Raw genomic sequence first — 16,958 nt, forward strand, 5'->3', positions numbered from 1 at the left:
TCAGCAACCGCACAGCAAGTAGCACTAGATAATGGAGCTGCTTGTAACTATGAAGAAATGCCAGATAAACCAATGACTTAGAGTTATCAGTTCTTGTAGAATACAAAAACTCTAAACTTCCACCTTGGCACTCACCTGGAAACAAGGAGCAAGATCTTGATTAAACAACTCTAGCTAGCTCTGATACTTCTGTGGCCCCATTAACTGCACTGCTTGTGCACCAGCTGTTTTTAACACTGCCTCCAAACCATCTCAGCCACGTAGGACAATTCTACATTGACAGTTTAAGTGCAGAGACAACACAGGTCTGTGACATTATTTCAACATTTAAATTTCTTCAAGCTTCAACAGGAGCTTAAATTGCTTAGTGCCACTCAGCATACTAGTAGAAGAATATAGCACAAAAGTGTTGTATTCTCTGCTTCTTCAAGTGATGTTGTTCCCTGTGGATATGCTTTCACATCCTACACACTGCTGTGTACATATATTCAAGTTCCCTAGCATGCACATTTAAAATCTAACCAAAAAAGTCATTAGGATTCAGAGACACACCTCCAGGTGCAGGAAGAGATCAACAAAGATCAATTTACAGTTCACTACTAAGCAACTGTTATGCAGATTATCTATTTGGAAACAGAAATGTTTCATTACTAACATCAATCACATTGTGAGTTTTCATTCATCCATTTTATTGTTTTTACTCAGTCTTCCAAGTAAATATTCCCTGTTTCTACCCCACTCTTCTACTTTTCTCTGTCCAGGCCAGCAAGAGATATCAATAATTTATTTTTTTCCATTCCGTTGCTTTATTACCAAAATAAAGCAAGACAGAGATAAACACAGAACATCACAAAGGTGGATTTGTTCTTTGTAAAGCAAGTCATATGGAAACCAGAGCTCTTTGTAAAAGAGAACTTCCTCTTTTTGGCAGACTGAAAACAAAAACTAATAGTGAAAATACTGAATCAGATTGGAAAAATGTAATTAAAACTAATAATATTGCAGATCAGAAAAGGAACGGAAAAGTTGCAGTGAAGAAATACTGCATCAAAACCATGTTCCTGACCATAAAGGAAGGACCTATTAACGAGGAAGAATCTTAACAGAACCCTCATATACATATAACACCAGGTTGGAAGGGGCCTCAAGGTTTGAACTTGAAGCTTAATACTGAAAGGCAGCCATCGATCCTCACCCAGTCATTTCAAATTCCATGTTCTCCCCTGTGTCCACCAGAGATTTAGTAAGACAAAACAGTCATGCAGCTACTGACCTTGTCAGTTCCTCCTGCAGCTGAGCGTGGTCAGGTGGGAAGAATTTTACCACAAATTTTACAACAACATGCTTCGGTCCTAGGGGAAATGTCAAAGGAAGTTAGTGAACACCACTAACACGCTGACCAAATTTTATTATGCAGAATGATGTACAAAGGATGATTCTCGGAACCTGCAGTGCATACATACATGCTAACCTCCTTTCTTTGTTAGTATTCAGGTTATTTAGAGACTGCACAACAAAATTTACACACATAAAAGAGAACAGTACCTTGGTCATGGGATACTCTGCCAATATGGACTCTGGTTTTAGTAATTACATCAGTTGATCCAATGAAATGTGTGTCTATTTCCCTTGCTTCAGAACAGGAGGGAGCTAAAATACAACCTATTTTTCAAGTCCACTAGCAAATTACAATTCCTGTTTTAACAGCAGCACATTTGTTCTGACTCTTTCAAGTATGACCACTGACAGAAGGACCAGTACATCTCTGTTTTGCGAAAACGAGACGTTCCAGACGATATACTCAGATGTTTATGACCAGAGAGCCATGAAACTTAATCTCAATAGCAAAGCTCAATAAATGAAGATAGTTCCAAGTTCTGCAGCGATGTCCCACACAGTTGTGATATATTTGCTGGCTCCTTCCCAGTAATAATGTCTTCCTGTTCCTTTTTTATTCTTATTACTGCTAGCTGTTGGCGGTGTATGCTTCCTCAAATCCTTCTTTTATTGCACTGTCTTTTCTCTACAAAATAGTTTCCTCCATTGCCACCACTACCTCTTAAAGTGACTGGCTAAACATCAGCCTCCTACTGGGTCAGCCCCTTCATATGTTCATGTGACACAATTTCACAGCACATACAGTACATATTTTAAGGACAGACCAGAAATAAAAAAAATAAACTTAGTGAAGAAAGCTGAGAAGATCTGAATTGACAGAGTCCTAATTTATTCAAGTACTCTCAGACTGACAAAAGTAAATGACAGCAAGGAAATACTTACTTCTAATCTGTTTCATAACAGGCTTCAAAAGGTCAAGCCACACCTGAAAACAAAAGAAGGTGGTGTTATCATCTCTGAACAAACTACCACTCGCTGAGGAGCATTTTTTATTGCACTACTACATCATTATTATGATGACCTCCCTAATTATACATAGCGGGTTTTCTCCCCAAAACTGTGGAAGACACTCCAGAAACAGCACTGTGAAGGGGCTGTCACTGTGGCACAACTTTTGAAGCAGCACATATTCACAGAGCTGGGAAACAGTGAGGACATCTCTCCCTCACTTGTCTCAGACACCAAGTTTGGTCAAGAACCAAACTAATTTTGTGGAAAGAACAACTGAAACAAGGAGTTTAGAGTAAGGCAGTCCCATACTGTTATTGTGGTCCTCACCCTAATTAATCTTGAGAAAGGCAAGTGAAAGGGGCTGGTGCTTGCCTTTGAGCTAGGAACACTGGACGAATGGATAAACAAGAAGGTGGCAACCTCCTGGTTTTGAGGAGCCAAGAGGAATCCCACTGTGAGGCTTGAGCATAAACATGGAGCTCCCTTGCTTGGCCTGATAGAGATAAAGGAGTCTTATCACCATCACCTGAGGGGGGAATGTCCCCTCAGGTGAATGGTGCGAGGCAGACAACAGCATGAAGTGTGGGTGGGAGGAAGCTCACTTTTGAGCTGTGAAACAGTTTCTCTTTTCTATAAACCTGGGCAGCTGAGGCCTAGGTTTTCTAATGGGGGGCATTAGAAACTTCTGCACATAGTTTACTTTCATCTGTTTTTCAACACCCCATTTTTCAGGATGGCATGTGGGTCTCTCCTTCAGCTTTCAGAAGAGCAGCAGTGGGTAGAAATACAGTTTTCAGAGCCTAAACCCCTGTTCTGAAAGGCATGGGCAAAACGTTATGGAAAGCCAAGGGACAATTGTGCAGAAGGCAAAAGCTAGACTTGCAGAGCCTGGAGAAAAGCGACAGTTCAGAATCCTCAGCCGGTAACTACCTATGCTCAAGGTTTATATTTTGTTATCTCACTAAACTGCACAGAGCTCCCTTGGAGCATCTGGAGTTTGTGGAGGAACATCCCACAACTGCCACAAATGTTAAAGTCATTAAAACCCAAATTAACCAAGTCTTCCTCTAGAAAAAGAATATGTATGGAAATTAATACATCTTTGACCTTTAGTAATTTTAGATTATGCAGAGACTGAAACATACTCAAAATATCCATTTTAGAAAATCACCTGCGAAGCCAGACAGGAACAGGCCTGTATTGCTGCCATCACTGCTTCAATGTTGTTTGCTATTTTCATCACTACTAACATGAGTGCTTGCAATTAGCAAAGACCTCACATTCCTGCCCTTTCACACCCATGTTTCTCAATGGAATTCTTTTTATGTTTCTCAGCCTCTGAAGGTATTTTTTTTTTCCCTTCTGAAGGGTTAAAGAAACTTAGTTATCCAAGAATAAGAACACTGTGCTTATCACACATTAAACTGGTTTTGACACTTCTTGACATTTCAGTAACTTAAAACTGAAAGTTCTGAAAGTTCACATGTACATAATCTGCAACAAAGGTCAGGGACTTTGCCAAGTTTAGTGGAGAAAAAAATTAATCTTGAATATGAAACAACCAGTTGACAAGAATATGGGAATAATGTATTTTACTTGACACCAAAAAAAACAACTCTCTCTCCAAAGGGAGTTTATGATACAGAATGAGCACACAAATGACACAAGTCATTCCTTTCTCCACTTTCCCAATCATCCTACAAGCAAGTAACAACATCCTTGACCAGACTGCTGGATACCAGAAGTAGAAACACAGAATCATAGGATAGTTTGGGTTGGAAGGGACCTTCAAAGGTCATCTAGACCAACCCCCTGCAATGAGCAGGGACATCTTCAATGAGACCAGGTTGCCCAGAACCACATCCAGCCTGGCCTTGAATGTCTCCAGGGATGGTGCATCCACCACCTCTCTGGAAAACCTATTCCAGCATTTTACCACTCTCATTGTAAAACATTTCTTCCTCACATCAGGCCTGAAGCTCCCCTCTGTTAGTTTAAAACCATTACCCCTCACCCTAGCGCAACAGTCTTGTCTTCTCCAGGCTGAACAACCCCCAGCTCTCTCCGCCTTCCCTCATAGGAAAGGAGCTCCATCCCCCTGATCATTTTTGTGGCCCTCCTCTGGACTCTCTCCAACAGGTCCTGTACTGAGGACTCCAGAGCTGGAGGCGGTACTCCAGGTGAGTCTCACAAGAGCAGAGTAGAGGGGCAGAATCACCTCCCTTGACCTGCTGGCCACATGTGTAGGGAGAGAGGGTGGGCAAAACAAAGACCTTACCACTATCTCCAAACCCAAGCAATTAAAACTTATGCATGTGTAACTCCCACACTGTATCTAAACATAGCCAATCTGAGACCAATTTATAAACTGGAAATTAAAAATAATGGGAGGATTCAATTAAGGTTCAGATTTTCCATTTTCTGCGGAACTACAAAGGCTAGATTATTTTTTAAACAAAGTCTGGAACACCCTCATAGAGGCTGGATGTCAGCAGCTGGAGAACTGGGCAAACATCAAATGTGATGAAACTCCATGAAACCCCAGGCTTGGCCACAAAGCCTCATTTCTCCTTGTCCCAAGAGGAAGTGCAGCCCTCAGACCCTCCACGTTCATCTCCTATGCACATCTTCTCTGCTACAAACACAGCACACTTGAACATATACAGCTGCCAAGCATTTTGACATACAACTAACGTCAATACGTTCAGACAGGAGCTCTGGAGCCTTGCATGTTGAAACAAACACAGCTGAACTGTGAATATATGACTTCATGTACATATGATTACATCCAAACAAATATGCTCTAAATATTTATTTTTCCTTTTACATTGCACTCTGCATTGGAAAAGCAACTCATTCTCTTTGGATGATATGAATGTAAAATATACATGTCTGGTTTATTTCTCAGACACACCATTAACTGCAATTTTTTTTTTAATTTGCGCAATGCTTGAGTTCTACATTATGGCCATTAGGAAGCTCAGGAAGTTTTAAATCCCACAGGCACATTCACCTCAACTGCATCATATAAACTCATTACTATAATTTAAGTGTAAATATTACTGTCAGTGCTGCCTCGCACAGAAACAACGATTTATAGAATCATAAAATGGTTTGGGTTGGAAAGGACCTTAAGATCACCTAGTTCCAACCCCCTGCCATGGGCAGGGACACCTCACACTAGACCATGTTACCCAAGACCCCGTCCAGCCTGGCCTTGAACATTGCCAGGGATGCAGCATTCACAACTTCCTTGGGCAACCTGTTCCAGTGCCTCACCACCCTCACTGTAAAGAACTTCTTCCTTATATCCAACCTGAACTTCCCCTGTTTAAGTCTGAAGCCATTACTCCTTGTCCTATCACTACAGTCCCTAATGAAGAGTCCCTCCCTAGCATCCTTGTGGGCTCCCTTCAGATACTGGAAGACCAGCCACCTTGTTGTTTTTCATGTGCCTTAGCATGCTTTCCAGGAGAATCTGCTCCAAGATTTTGCCAGGCACAGAGGTGAGACTGACTGGTCTGTAGTTTCCCAGGTCTTCCACCTTTCCCTTCTTGAAAATGGAGGTTATATTTCCATTTTTCCAGTCATCGGGAACTTCACCTGACTGCCATGATTTTTCAAATATGATGGACAGTGGCTTAGCAACTTCATTCGCCAGCTCCTTCAGGACCCATGGATGGATTTCATCAGGTCTCACGGACTTGTGGACATTCAGGTTCTTAAGATGGTCTCGAATCTGATCCAATCCTACCACGGGCCTAAGGTCTTCATTCTCACAGTCCCTGTGTGGAGTAAACCCCCAAACTAGACACATGGATGTTAATAAACATAAGCAAATATCTAAACACCCAGTGTAACAAACACAGAAGAGATTTCTTAAATTCTTCTTCTTTCCAAGAAGAAGACCTCACCATAAGCAGCGCAGTAGCAAATGCCACTTGGTGTATTGATTAGGAATGGTGAGGAAATCCTGTATGCTCGCTATATTTCTGCAAAGTTCATGCAGAGGGAACCAAAACCCCTTTCTTTCACCTCTGGGATCGCCACAGCCAAATGACTGCACGTGGTATAAAAGCCTTTATTGATACAGTCTGAACATACAGATTAATTTACAGGGACACCCAGCAGCGGTGCCCAGTGTGTGGCTGCCATGGGCAGGGACATCCCTCTGGGCCTCCTGGGCACAGGCACTGCCTCGGGGCCAGCACCCCAAAGGCCTTTCTCCAAGGGATGCTGGGCAAAGGGGCAGCAGCAGGGCTGCGCTGGGCAGGGCTGCGGGGGCCCCGTCACTCCCGTGTCATAGTGCCACCCCCCGCCAGCGCAGCATCACAGTGCCCCGGGGCAGTATAAGGCAGCATCCTCCCGTGTCCCACTGCCAGAGTGCCCGGCGCTGCCACCAGGACAGAGCTGGCAGCCTGAAGGCACCCAAGAGGAATCCTTGAGGCACTGGTGGATTTACTTGGAGGGGCTGAGGCGAGAAGACTGCCCGAAGCTGCTGGAGGGTCTCCGTTGCAATTCCAGCTCCTGGAGGGGCCACACTCACAGCTCATCAGAGGAATGGATGGATGGAAATCCTGCTTCGGTCTTCGGGGAGCTCGCCGTCCTCATCTTCTGGGGAGATAGTGGCAGCAGCCACAAGAAATAGGATCCACAGATGGCCCACTGCCCTCCCCCAGTGCCTTGGAGCTCCCACTGCCCGGCACAGGAAGGATTCTTGCCCCCAGGGTTGAGCACGCCAGCGGCACTTTGCTATTCTCGGAAGCCCCTGAGATGGCTCCAGGTGGAGGCAGAAAAGGCGGTGCCAGTGTCCCCCAAGAGCCATAACCAGCCCGTGGACCAGGAGCAGGTCTTGCTCACGTGCTCAGGGAGTAGCCGATCGCCAGCGCTGGGGTCAGGAAGGAATTTTCCCCCGGGGCAGATTGGCACTGGTCCCCGGGGGTTTTTCGCCTTCCTCTGAGCACTGAGCATGACCACTTGTCAGGGCTCCTTGCTCCATTCTGGCTTGGTTATTGCTTGGTGCTCATGCACCACGAAGGTGGCCCCTCGTGTCCTGCAGCTGGGGGGGGAAGAGCTTTTTTGCCCCCAGGGTGGACCAGCAAGTGTCCCCGGGGTTTTTTGCCTTCCTCTGCAGCCGAGCACAGCCCCTTCATGGGGCTCCTTTCGGCTATGGTGGCCCAAAGGCAGCTGCTCGTGCTCCACGCAGCTGGCCCTCGTGCCCCGCATCCGGGGGGAGGCAGCCTTCTGGACTCCCAGGGTGGCCCCAGCGTGGCCCCGGGACTTGCTGCTGTCCTCTGGAGCATTGAGCACCCCCCCTTGTCAGGTCTTCCCCGGCCCATTCTGGCTGGGCTCTTGCACTGCTCTCGCACCACCACGGCACCGCTCTTGCCCTGGCTTTTCTTTGTCAGGCTGCAAGGGATGTTTTTTCGAGCTAAACTGAAGGATGCATCAGCCTGCTGCTGGCTACGCATGTGCATTGAGTTAATGCTTCTGGGCATCAGCTCTGACAGATTTAGAAAAAGAGAACATAATCTAACCTAAACTAGGCTAAAATTAACTAAACTAAACTAAGCTAAACTAAACTAAATTAAAATAAGATAAATAAAATAACTATATAAATAAATAAAACCCTCTTTCCACCTGTAACCTGTCTGATTTGTGTCTTTGAGTGGTTTTGGTGCTGAAACCTCCTTGGCATTTCAGGTAAATAATGGTCTCATCATTATACAACTCATTGTGAGTGCAGGGAATGGAATGGAACAGAAGAGAATGGAATGGAACAGAACGGAACAGAACAGAACAGCTATGATATGTCATGCATACAGTTCTGCATGACAAGCTCTGACGTAGGTCTGAGGGGCTATCTGCAGTGCACGTCCCAGGGGAGGCCGGTCCCAGGCATTGAGGTCTATGAACACCCTCTGGACCCTGACAGAAGTAGACCTGCGCTCCTCATCTACTCTCCTTTAGACACATATGGGGTGCCACTGGAGAGAAAGGATTGGGCCAGACGGACTCCTGATGGAGTGTCGTTGTTCTCAGGCTCTTGTGTTTTGCTCTGTTTCTCCAAAAGAAACAACTCGGGCATTTTTACAAACCAGTATTTGGGGGAGGGGTGGGGTTGGGAGTGGGGGGAAATCACAAGGAAATGAGCAGGTATTGCCCGCATCAACAAGACTTGCAACCATTTAGTTCAGGAGCACACCCTGCTTCAGGCTGAGGGCTTGATCTTTGAGCCTCCCTGATGTCAGAGATGTGGTCTTTTGCTATCCTGTGGAAACCCAAAGAAATGGAGGAACACAGAAGAGTTTCAAAAACCAGTTCACACACGTTTTTCACAAATCCGTTCAGATGCTCAAATGATCCAGAGACAATCTACATCTCTCACCCCCATCAGAAGGCACAGGCTTCCTTCCCACAGAGCGACAGAGCCAATGCCTATGATGGGACGCGATACCCATTCAATCCCTTCCGCTAGTGCAGGGCTGGGAAGAAATGTCATCCAGTATTTCCTCCGCAGGTACTGTTAGGGAAAGAAGGAAGCAGGGAGAAAAGTTGGAAGAGACCTACAGTGATCATCAAGTCCAACTGCTCGACTGCCTCGGGGCTGGCCGAAAGTTAAAGCATGTTATTAAGGGTGTTGTCCAAATGCCTCTGAAACACTGATGGGCACAGGGCATTGGCCACCTCTCTAGGAAGCCTGTTCCCGTTTTTGGTCACCCTCTAGGTAAAGGAATGCTTCCTAATGTCTAGTCTAAACCGCCCCTGGCGCAGCTCTGAACCATTCCCACACATCCTATCAATGGATCCCAGAGAAGAGATCAGCACCTCCCTCTCCATTTCCCCTCCTTGGGAAGAGCTGTAGAGAGCAATGAGGTCACCCCTCAGCCTCCTTTTCTCTGAACTAGACAAACCCGGTGTCTGCCGCTCCTCTCAGGACGTGCCCTCCAGCCCTGCCACCAGCTTTGCTGCCCTCCTCTGGACGCATACAGGGACCTTCATGTTCTTAAATGGTGGGGCCTAGAACTGCACCCAGTACCCAAGGTGAGCCTGCACCAGCGCTGATTACAGCGGGACAATCACCTCTTCCTCCTTTTTTTGTGGGTTTTTTTTTTTCTGTCGCTAGCTCCCAGCTTCCTGGATTACTGCCCTCCTCCTTTCCTGTATGCGCTGTGGTGGACGCTTGTGGCCCTGCACAGTCTGGGCCTGGAGCAAGCGGTCCAGCTCCCTCCCAGCCTCCCCGAGAGCTTCCAGCTGCTGACAGCGTCCCCGCAGCTCAGCCCCTGCTGCAGGAGGACCTCCACCAGGGCGCACCGAGCGCAGCCCTGCCCATGGCGCGCCCTCGCCCCCAGAGACCAGCGGAGGCACTTTCTGCCCCGCGAGCTCCGTGCCGCAGCCTCCCCTCCCCTCGGCTCTGTCCGGTGCCGCGGCTGCCACCGCCGGGGCAGCCGGAGCAGAGCTCCCGGAGCGCTCCCCGCCCCGCCCGCTGCCCGCCCGCGCTGCCGGCGCCACCTGCCGCGCCCCGCGCTGCTCCCGCGCTCCCCGGGGCGGGTTCTCCCCGCTCGGGCGGTGCCTCCCTCCTGGCGCCGCCCCCTGGGAGTCCCTGCGCGCGGCAGCGGAGCTACGGCTCCTGGGCGAGGCCTGGCGGGGGCTCGGGGCTGCCGCGGGGGCTCCCGGCGCTCGGAACCGGGGCGCGGGGTTTGCCCCGCTCCGGGGGTGGAGGCTCCTCTCGGGAGATATCTCGGGAAATGATTCATAATTAAATCTGCTTCAGAATTTCTGTGAGTTGCTTTTAGGTGGTCAACAGCACTGCTTCCACTGAATCTCACCACTGAATCTCCCCAGTCTTAGGGCACAGCTGACTAAGATGAGGCCAAGTTTTGGGGATCTCCCCCTCTTTCAGAAGCAAAGATTGGAACCTCCAGCAGGAACATGGACCGGCACTCTGAGATACTTGGCTATATTTATATATATAAAAGTAGGGGCCAGGTGAGTTACCATGCTGGATGTATGGAGGCATTTTCCTTGAGGTCAAACTGGCAATAGCCCTAAGGGGTTTTTTCCACCTTCCTCTTCATCAGAGCCCTGGCTCCCCCACCGTGATTGTCTGGACATATTTCTAGCCAGTCAGTCCTTGCCACGGCGAGGGCCTCAGGCACTGGCAGCACCTCAGTCTCTCCTGTGTTCTGCCTCAAGCAAATAAACCATTTTGTTTTCACAAGACTGAAAACTGTTCGTTTACTTCAGGTCTCTAAGCAAAACACAGAGAGTCATCTATTTGAAACTTAATGACCTGTGAAGCACAGAAGGTTGATCAAATGACCTTCTCTGTTTTCTAGAAAACTGTAAAGGAACTGTATATGCAAGAGACATTAGGATTTGTTTCAGCTTTACATCCATTCATCCATCGGGAATGTCAGGATGTCATTATTAACATGGCTACATGGACTCTGTGGCAACAGTACTGTACAGTTGCACTGTTTTGAAGAGTTATGTTAAGCTCTCAAGTTACCTAAAGCATTAGCCAAGGATCTCTGGCAGAATATGAAACTTTCTAGTAAAATGTGTTTCATGTAAATCCAGGAGCAAAGTGTGAAGCAGATCACTTTGAAAGATCGATGCCCATTTTTTTTCAATGTCTTCTTTAATTATAGTTAGCCTAAAAGAATCTGACCATGAGTATTCAGTTTTAGCGTCTATGTAAGCCTGCACTAAGGCACGACAACTGATTACTGTGGCGGCAGATAAATCGTCTTTTGTTTCTTCTGTTAAAAAATATTGCTTCTTGCAGAAATTTATGTAGATGGACAGAAAATAGATCTTTTTAATTTTTTTTTTAAACTGCCTGAAGTAATCTCTTTTAGATCACCCAGGCTACTGATGCAGAATTCACTGAACAAGCAAGAAATTCAGTATACACCCGAAGGTACTGGTCTAACAATCCAGATAACTAGCACCCATGCCGGTCGGTCACACAGTGAGTCTAAAGTAAAATAAACTTCAGGAAAAAAGTCATTAGAGGCTGAGAAGTCATTGGCCTTTGGCTTTCTCTGCTACATGATACTCTTTCCACCCCAGAAGTATTAGTGTAATGCCTGAATGTAGCCAGCAGGTCTTCTCAGAGTTGTGCCAGGACCAGAACACCTCTCAATTTTCCAAACAGGACTTTCATCAATTTATTTGTGTTTTTTGATTTTGCCTTCCTTTTTATTAACCTTGTTATATTTACCTATCCATTTTCTTGCCCCACTATGTTTTTCATGCAGCTGTGTCACAATCATGGCAACTTCTCTGTCTGCAGGAAAGATTATTTCTGCACTCTAAATTAAGCGGGACTGTAAAATCAGAGTTGAGACGCCGCAACAGTCCAGCCTTTGGCTTCTCTACAGCAACTGATTAAGATAAAATGCTTTTCCAACTTATGTCTGAACTGGCTGTTACTTTCAACACGAATGAAATCTGACAGTAATCAGGTTTTAAAAACTCTTCTTCAACATTAGCAGGCAAGAATATTTTTTTTAAAGTCCTTTTTTCATTTGGAGATTGAGGATTAAATATACCTTATTTAAGTAAGGAGCAGAATGAGAGAATAATACAGTGCGTATGTAGATTAAAACCAGCTGAAAAATTAATCCTTTTACATACCATCATCTTTTTATGATCTGGAAATTCAAGGCCAAAATAGTCGCCTTCAACAAGGTTCAGGTGGTTGCAAACAGCATCATGCAAAACTTTCCCTGGAGCTCTTTGCTGGAAGAAGAAAACAAAGACTAGGGTTACAAAGATGCTTTTAATTAGTGGCAGAAAAATTATTATGCTAAGAAATTGTCTGGCAAACAACACTGTCAAAACAGTTTACAAAATCAGTGGATATTCCAACCGTACCCACAGGGCAGTTGACAATAATTACATTAGTTTTAAAGCTACAGAAAACATTCATCCATCTCTGGATGGCAGCTCAGAATCCATCTTTAGTGCATTTTTATTTTTGAGGGGAAAATACCACAAAATAGAAGATGTAGAAGAAGGGAACTTGGAATATAGTTTTCTTATGTCCGCCAAGGATAATTTCTAATGTGAATTTTGCAAGGTAGCTATTTCATCCCATGGCCCTTCAAGCCATGTCAGGTGGTGCTATGTACATCTGCGTGCAACATACTGAAACCAAAACGTTCACTGACAGACCCGTCATACAAAACACAAGGTACTGAGGGTTTGCTGGACGCTGCATGATACAGGCTTAAGTCTTGGGTTCTGACTTCATATGTGCTTATCCCTAGCCTCCTGCTGTGAGGCACTGAGGCTGGTCAAAGCCCATCTGTGCTACCCTAACAAGAGTTGTCGAGTAATTTGGAGGAGTCAAGAGCAAGCATTTCCTTCCACACACTGAAAGTCTTCCCTCTATGAAAAACAGATGTTCTAGTTCAATTATTAGCTCCCAGAGCCGCGGCTTTGCTGATCGTAAGGATTCTTCTCATCAGCATGTCAATTAAATCCACACCTGCAGCAAATACTGTAAATTACAGCTCACCAGCAAGTCTTCAGCAAAAAAAACAGTGTTTCTGTATAAAAAGGCCAATCGCTGAAATCAAATATTTTTGTTCCTTGGACAAATGCACCTATTTTAACTCAAGAGGCCCTGAAGCACAGATCTCCACTCACTTCAGAACAAATAATAACCCATTAAACTGCACAAACTCCACCGTTACAAGAAACACACTATATCCCAGACAAATGCCCTTGTACTCAACCTACAGATTGGCCCTTTCCCTTTGTGCCCAGTAAATAATTACTAGAGCAAAATAAACCAGCAGTAACTGAGTGTAGAACAGAAAGCCATTATAGGTGGGCAGTTCAGACAACCTGCCTCAAACCTGAGCCTGAGCCCAGGTCCTGGCACCTCCAGGCAGTGCTTTGTACCAACAGGCTACTTGTTAGTGGGCAGCTGCTCAATCCCACCTCCTCCCAGATGTGTCACCGCGCAGTTTGGTCTGTTTCACTGGGATACCAAAAATAAATCCCCATTTTTTTTACACCTAGAGTAATACCTGGTTTTCAGCCACAACCCAAAGTACAAAGCATCTTTACAAAAGCAATTTATCTAACATTGTCTAATATGATTTGTGAAAAGTAACTACCCAGTAGTGAGGCTTACACCAGAGATATTAAAAGGATGATGTTTTCCTAGGGAAAGCACAGGATATATGTGCCACCAGAGCAGCGCTGTCACCCTGGTGATGAAGGGCACAATGACCGAATCCTTCAATGCTGACTGGTTTTGAAACTCAGAAGGGAAAGGCCAAGCTCACCTGCCCAGGAACTTGCTGAACAAGTTTTTGCCCAACATACTCTCAGTGCCTCTAACAGACCTATGCCAGCAGGAAGCAATGCTCACTTAGATTAACTGTCTGGGGGGAGATTCAGGCTGGATGTGAGGAAGAAATGTTTTACTATGAGGATGGTATACACTGGAACAGGTTTCCCAGAGAGGTGGTGGATGCACCATCCCTGGAGACATTCAAGGCCAGGCGGGATGCAGTTCTGGGCAACCTGATTTCATTGAAGATGTCCCTGCTCATTGCAGGGGGGTCGGACTAGATGACCTTTGAAGGTCCCTTCCAACCCAAACTATCCTATGGTTCTGCAATTCTATAATATTGTCAAAAAACACATCAAGAACAATGGCAGACAGAAGTACTACTAATTTTTTTTTAAGCATTTGTCATAACCAACCTTGCAGTAACTAAAACAATTCATAAGAAAATGCTAAATAAGAGGATACAGAGAAGGTGAGCAAAAAAGACATCTATTTTTCTGTACTGAACATTTTTGACCTGACGTAATGCTATCCACAATCAATCTCAAGTGCAAATATATTTGAACACACTCACTTCATGTTCTCCAGCTTCATTAAACCAAAAGCATCCCCGATGACCACCGCCCAAGCCTGTGCCAGCCATCACACCTTCTGTGTCAGTTCTAGCAGAAAACATCCCATATTTTCACTTCATCTATCCCTGTACATAGGCGCATCCAAACATACATCATCTTTTAATGAAAGAGATTCCCGGTAAGTGCATTTCATTGGAGGCAATAGAATAACATTAAAAAGACATTAGATTGAATGTAATGATGATACTAGTTTACTGCTCCAAAAATACACCTATAAATGATTTAGAAACTTCAGGCAAATGCTCCTGCTCCCAGGCTAGTGTCAGGCCTCCACAGCTTGGCTGGGGCTGTGGAAGGATGTGTTTACCAGCCACCCTTGCAGCAAGATACTTGCTTTCATCTTCATGCACAAACAGAAAAATGGAAACGTGCCTATGCATATGTATGTGTCTTACTAAAGTAACTGATGGATTCTATCTGATAAAGACCAAACTTCATCATTCCTCCCAGGAAAAAAAGGCGTATCTTGGAGCAGGGAGATTTCTGACCAACAGGAGAAAGGGCAGGGAGCCCACCTGTGTTACTACAGTGCGCAAGGTTAGCTAAGGAGAGCAAGCCTGCCTAATGTCAGCCCATGAGTAAAAGCATCTGATTAAAACCTGCCAAGTGTTTTCATGGAGTTTTTTTTCTTACAGGCATTTAGACAATGGAATGGAAGTCTTGTAGCATTTATGTCACTCAGCATTTTCTCTGGAGTGAGCCTCAGTAACATGAAATGCTTCTTACTCAAGAATTTGTAAATAAGATCATTATTCTAAACTCATCTTAGCTTTGATCAGTCTACCTCAAAATAAAATCTGACAGTTTATTCAAGTGAAACACTGCATATAAAATCTGCTGAGATTTAGAGCCTGATGACACTCCAGTCTTGCAGGACCAGAAGGAGAACTACAACATCCACAAAAGCAGGAACTCTTAGGTCTCACAGAGATGTTGATTCAGTACAGTTCCATGACATCCCTACTAAAAAATTTAAACACAATAAATTAAAATCTCAGTCTGCTGGGTATGGAAGCAAACCAGCAGTCACTCGGGGCACAGCAAATAGGAGCTGACAGAGGAAGCATTCAGGAATGAGTGCACCACATGGATGACATCATCTGTAGCCAGCAGTCGTGTCTGACTTGAATGTGGTTACAAGGCTTATGAGACCACACAACTTTTCCACAGAACTTGGAAGGCATATTTCAACCATCGAGCATGGCCCTGCTGCCATGCCTCAGACAAGTACTAGGCAAGCTTCATTGGCTCCTGCCCCACAGCACTGCAGCTGCATCCATGTCCCACGAGCTTGTGTGCTTTCCCTGCTCCACACTAGCACGGTTCTGATCCATGGGGCCTCCATGAGTCCCGCAAAATAGCTATGCATTACATGACCATCACAAAAGCCGCATATACTGGACTGAGAAAGGTCATCAACATGGCCAAACATGAAGGACATGAGAAAGGGGAGCCAGCAGGCCTATCTCCTGCTCTCCCTGAGCATCATCGAACGAGAGCTCACGCCAGGGAAGGAAAGAAGTGACCCCAAGGTGAAGATCAGAGGAAGAAGATGAGGCACACAAGTGGGACATTGACATGGAAGCTGCCACAATGAAGGTTGGTGGCAAGAGTGTACCTCCAAACCATTTGCTACCACAGATGCCACCCTGTAAGGTAGTGAGGGAAAGGAAATGGGAGGGTATGGTGTCCTGGTGGAATACAGCTCGTAGAAGATGACATGCAACACCCGGAAGCTGGGAAGCAGCTGTAGTGGGTGGCAGTCCCCTGCTACTGTTGCTCTTGACAATCAGGTTCTTTGTACAATCAATGAGGAAATATTGCAGCTCCAGGGAGCAATTCTTCCTACCCTAAAAAAGCCATCTGAGCACACTGGCAATGAACTTGTCCTTTTGTACAGTTGTACTTTTTTAGTCTTGATGACAAGGAGCCCAGACACCTGTGTTACAGGGTTCATTTTAGGTGAGGTGGATCCCAGCCATAATGACAGCAGAGAATTACTGTTATTCTCTCGAGGTGGTATTTAGTTACACCAAAGAAACATTATAAATTTATTGCAGTGAAAAGAAGCTCACTGATTTCCAGCTATACATCCCTATTGCTTAATGCATTTTGAACTGGCCTTTCATTTAGCTCTGTGAAATCACATTTTAAAAGTCACTTTACATTTTCAGGCAACATCAGGCCACTAAGTTGTAAATTATGAATAATGCTCATCACCACGTTTAGCTGTAAGCTATGAAGGTACCCAGTCAAAGCAGTCTGCTTTACGCATTATGCATTCAACATTTGCTGTCTGCTCATTATTTCAGTCCTACTCAATTCATCCTCCCTCTACTCCCACCAAAACCCAAAACAGTATGCTGCTTATGATATTCCAATGCTAAATATTTTAATAGGTTCACCAATTCTTTCATGTTCTAGTAATCAACAATAATTTATAAAAATCTCCCTCTACTTACTTGCTTAGGCCATTCTTTGGCACAAACTGCAATACAGTATTCTTTAAAAGGAGAAAGTGCACAGCAATATCTGGAAGATATCCAGGACACATTCCCCTACCTCCCAGTTTATTTAGCAATTATTTCACTAACTATCTACCAGGAAAAAAGAAGTACCTGTTTAGGATTAAATAGTGATATTACCATTTCCATCAA

General features: G+C 45.2%; 1 protein-coding gene across 4 annotated transcripts in view; it reads right to left on the reverse strand.

Moving 5' to 3' along the window:
- Positions 1-16,958, reverse strand: part of FARP1 (FERM, ARH/RhoGEF and pleckstrin domain protein 1) — a 219,434-nt gene that overhangs the window by 64,446 nt on the left and 138,030 nt on the right. For all 4 annotated transcript variants that reach the window (XR_003989673.1, XM_030473637.1, XM_030473629.1 and 1 more), the window contains exons 3-5: positions 11,995-12,099; positions 2,281-2,323; positions 1,274-1,352 (exon numbers count right to left, since the gene is read on the reverse strand). Coding sequence is in view for 3 of the 4 variants with exons in the window: in XM_030473637.1 (XP_030329497.1) it covers positions 1,274-1,352; positions 2,281-2,323; positions 11,995-12,099 (227 nt within the window). In the remaining variant the exon portion in view is untranslated. The remainder of the gene's footprint in view (positions 1-1,273; positions 1,353-2,280; positions 2,324-11,994; positions 12,100-16,958) is intronic.

This window comes from Strigops habroptila, chromosome 2, assembly GCF_004027225.2.
Source record: "Strigops habroptila isolate Jane chromosome 2, bStrHab1.2.pri, whole genome shotgun sequence".
NCBI classification, from domain to species: domain Eukaryota; kingdom Metazoa; phylum Chordata; class Aves; order Psittaciformes; family Psittacidae; genus Strigops; species Strigops habroptila.